Source organism: Grammomys surdaster, unplaced genomic scaffold (genome assembly GCF_004785775.1).
Source record: "Grammomys surdaster isolate TR1022 unplaced genomic scaffold, NIH_TR_1.0 126546, whole genome shotgun sequence".
In the NCBI taxonomy this organism is placed as follows: domain Eukaryota; kingdom Metazoa; phylum Chordata; class Mammalia; order Rodentia; family Muridae; genus Grammomys; species Grammomys surdaster.
The window spans coordinates 15063886-15068279 of NW_021621338.1; the positions used below are offsets into that span (position 1 = coordinate 15063886).

Consider the following 4394-nt stretch of genomic DNA (forward strand, 5'->3'; position numbering starts at 1 on the left):
AGTTTCTCCACAGGACAGGAGCAGACTGACTCTGTGTCTGCTCCAGCCCTGAGATTGACTCTTAAGTATTCATAGACTAGTGTGTTTAAAGCGCTTGAGGTGAAATGGGAAGAATAGAATTCTCTGCCAGAGGGTGTATGATTGTTTCTAGGAATTGAGTATAACTGCAACTGAAAAGCACTCTATCTCACAAACCACACACCTTTATTTATACGATCCTTCCCGGATCTTAATAGTTTAACAAATAAAAAAAAAGTTAGGTATACACTAGACAACTGTCTAACAGGCTCCTATAAACCAGTAAACAGTTTTCACTAACATGGTGCTGCAGGTACTTCTCTTCAGGCAGCAGTTGCCAAGTTTCTGGCTATCCTTCAGAGGCATTCAGAAAGTCCTCAGTAACCCTACATAGCATAGTTATATTTCATACTTTGCTCTCCAGCTTGCTTTTTCTTGTCACACTGTAGTATGAAGAAGCTTTTCATGTCACTACCAGTAGTGGGCTGTTGCAATCAAGTGGTTGTAAGTAGCTCTCATGGACTAAGTACGTATCAAGTGAAGTTCCTTAGAGCTTCCAGTTGTTGACGGGATGCTGAGTGTACTGTGTCCCTGGATTTATTATCTCTTGATAGAAAGTTTAAGATTTCAGCTTGTAAAAGTAACCTTGTAAAACTAATCCTGGTTTGAACACACAGACAGCACTCTTGTCCCACTTCCTTCCATGGGTAGTCTAAGACACTGAACTTTCATAAATACTACCATAGGTAGTCTAACACATACCAGTACACCTGGACCATGTTGCCCCTAGGAACACTGTGCCAGTTTATAGTATTTGAAAAAACCCAGCTCCACATTTTTATAAAACTTGGCAGTTTGAGAAGAAAAACGAAATTTTATTGGTCATGTGTACTTTATTGTTGGTGAAATGATAGCCATCAGTTTAGTGGTGGCCTGCTCCCTTTCATCCTGTCTCATGGTCACTGGACAACCCTCATTTTTCAGTTTTGTTTGCTTTGCTCCATTGCAACATATGATTTCTTTGGGCCTTCCCTTCTGTGAGACCTCTCAGTGACTGAGTGCTTTTGGTTCCCCCTGCCTTGTCTCTCATCTTTGGGGTAATATATCTGACGGCCGTGCAGCCAAGACTCCTAGTTCTAGTGCTAACTCCATGCCTTCTTGGTATCTCTGAGTCTAGTGAGCAGATCCCCTAGAGCAGTGTCCCAGCCTGTTTGTGCCTCAATATTCCCCCTCATAAAATAACTGCCAACACATTACCCTTGTGCAACTTGTCTCTACCCTGTTAGATTTTGCAGTCTTTCTATTTCTGAACTTGGTTATGCCTATTGTGCCTTGGGACTATGCTTACTAACATTGCTGTCTAATAATGCTCTCTGCTTAGCCAGTTTCTCAGAATTCTTTCCTGGCCATTGCCTCAGGGAAGGCTTCTTCCCAAACATGCTGCCTCTGCCATTTTCTTCATAGAACTTGCATCATAGTTTAGTAACCAGAGCCGAAGCATATAGTATTTAGTGAGATAATTTATATTCCTGTAGATTGCTCATTAATATCCAGACACACTTTACTCTTCAATTTTGTTATCAACTTAACTCCTGTTGCTACATAGCCTTGTTAAAAACTTGTCCTTAAACTTTACATTTTTTATAATAAGTTTCATCACTCTTTATTGCTTATTTTGTGACTTTGTAAAAATGTCTTTTTATTTTATTTTATTTTGCTTTTGTCTTTATCACTGTCCCCGGTTTGTTATAATTGTGAATGAAAGTTACAGGATTTTGCTTCATTATATAAAATGCTCTTAGTTGTTATGCCATGATCTGGTGACAGTTCCATTGTCAACCTGTCTTTGCTGCTGTCCATTGTTGTTGGATGGTGTGAGAAGACATTATATGTAGAGTTCAAAGCTCCTTGGGTAAGAGGACGGTACTAATTTGTCATCTTATTTATTGTAGCCATCGTGGAACAGGAAATGAAAAAGGATTGGCTTTTTGCACCTCATTACCGATACTATGTAAGAGAAATGAGAATTCATGCATACAGCCAGCTGCTGGAATCATATAGGTCATTAACCCTTGGCTATATGGCAGAAGCATTTGGTGTGGGTGTGGAATTCATTGACCAGTAAGTTCAACAAATTTATGCATCCAAACTGGCTTTTAATGTGTGTTCTACATTTTCTGAATTTACACTGTTTCCCTCAATTTTAAGGAAGACAATTTCTTAAGTATTATATTAGCAGTAGCATCTGCCCTTGTCTGCCTTCAGGATACAGTTTCCAGTGAAACGAGCAAGCACGGCATGTGCTCTGCTTGAGGAATTGCACCAGTTTATCAGGACTGCAGACCTTATGTCTTATATTTAGTGGGTCACCTCTGATAATGTTGGACTTACAATTTATAATTATGGCATTTCCCCTGATAATGTTGGACTTACAATTTATAATTATGGCATTTCCCCTGATAATGTTGGACTTACAATTTTCATCAGGTTGGTGACAAAATGTGGGACTTTAACACTGCAATCATTGGTTCCACAAACACTGATCTGTTCGTTTTTGGTGCTCTCGTAGATGTCTCTGTGCACTTCATTCAAGTGAACAGTACAGGAGTGTAGAGAGGAGTATAGACAGTGGAAACTGTGCCTAGATACAGCATGTCTGAGGAGGGGAAGCTTGCTCTGCTTGAGAATTGTCACCCATGTGAAGATTTCCACATGCAGAAAAGGAAAAATAGCAAGAACAACTTAAAGATGGGAGCAAATTTAGAAACCAGCAGGAGCTAAATTCTAGTGTGGCTGTGCCCCAGCTGTGGAAGAGCAGTTGACTTGGGGCTTTATAGTTCATGGTATAGAGCTTGAATTTTGAGTCTATGTACTACCTGATGTCATTGGAGGGTTTTCACCATGAGAGCAACATGGTTATATCCTTTGTCTTACACGGTAAGGTAACAACTGGGCTGTTCTGTAGCACAGACAATTTTAGTGTGATTAAAGATGTCTGTGTGATAAATGTTGATGGTTTGTTCACAATCCAGAATAGAAAAGTGATGGCTAAACTTAAGTTGTTTTCATTTAAACCTGATCATTCTCTCATGTGGCATATATTTTTCATTGTATTTTATTATTTAAAAAAATCTAAGAAATTTTAAATTGTGTAATGAATTTTGTTTTGTACACTTAGTGTGTGCCTGAGAGACAGTGTCAGTTGTTCTCTAGCCCTGGCTGAGACAGTCTCATGAAAGCAGTCATCCTGCCAGAGCATCATGAAATCTGAGGTTGGAGCTGCTCTCCCTTTGGTTACTTAAAGCCTTCACGAGGAGTAAGAGGGATGGCAAGTCCCAACCCAGATGCTTGCAGGTGCTGCACTGCAGTGAGCTTGGCTTTAAGAGCTGCTGTAGTCTTTATGACTCAAGTCTGCAATAATCATGTCACTGCTGTGTATCTGGTAGTTGAAGCTTGAGGAAAATGAGATCTTACCTCTAAGACAGAGTTCCATTTGTCTAAAACTAACGGTGGATTTTCTTTTTCTCAATCAGGGAGCTGTCCAGGTTTATTGCTGCTGGAAGACTACACTGCAAAATTGATAAAGTAAATGAAATAGTAGAGACCAACAGGTAGCCAGCCTTATTATCTGTTATTTGTTAGTGCTGAGATGGGGTAGTGCCTGTGGGTACAAATTGGTCACCTCTTGTCATGGAATCACGGAGCTGCTAAATAATTCATTTTTTCCCTTTACTTTATTTATAGACCTGATAGCAAGAACTGGCAGTACCAAGAAACCATCAAGAAAGGAGACTTGCTGCTAAACAGGGTTCAGAAATTATCCAGAGTAATTAACATGTAAAACCATTTTAAAATGTATACCCTTACAGATGTTACTTGAAAGCTTTTGTAACTTTCTTCACTGTGTGCCCACTGCAACAGCATCAAATAAATATGCCATTTGTTTCTTTCTGTTTGATTTTTTTTTTCTTAAACATACTGGCACCACTAATGCCACTTCATTTATTAATGAAAAATGTTCTTTGTCTTTTACCTGTCTGTGTGGTCTACAATCTGAAGGTTATAGTCAGAATTAGTGACCAGGATTCTGCCTTATTAGCAAGTGAGAGAGCTGATGCAGCCATTATCTCCTGGTTTTAAAGTACAGGATTACTGGTCCTCTGAACCACAGTGCAGCAGTGACTCCTGTTTAATATGAAAAGAAGATAAAGTAGTCAAGTTTGTCTGCAGTCTTATAAAACTAAATACATTGCCTCTCTCAGAAGCTTGTATGAACTAGATTCCAGAATATGACTTAACTAAAGACAGATTCTCAAAATTTTGTAGAAATACTAGCAAAATAAACACTTATTTTGGAAATAGGAGCACAGTGATCA

The 4394-nt window shown here is 39.1% G+C and overlaps 1 protein-coding gene across 1 annotated transcript in view; it reads left to right on the top strand.

Annotated features, from left to right (window-relative positions):
* Psmd6 (proteasome 26S subunit, non-ATPase 6) overlaps positions 1 to 3969 on the top strand; it is a 15566-nt gene extending 11597 nt beyond the window's left edge. Inside the window, exons 6-8 of the mRNA XM_028760616.1 lie at positions 1971 to 2139; positions 3552 to 3629; positions 3763 to 3969. Coding sequence (XP_028616449.1) covers positions 1971 to 2139; positions 3552 to 3629; positions 3763 to 3859 — 344 coding nt within the window. The 3' untranslated portion in view covers positions 3860 to 3969. The remainder of the gene's footprint in view (positions 1 to 1970; positions 2140 to 3551; positions 3630 to 3762) is intronic.
* The last annotated feature ends 425 nt before the right edge of the window (positions 3970 to 4394 follow it).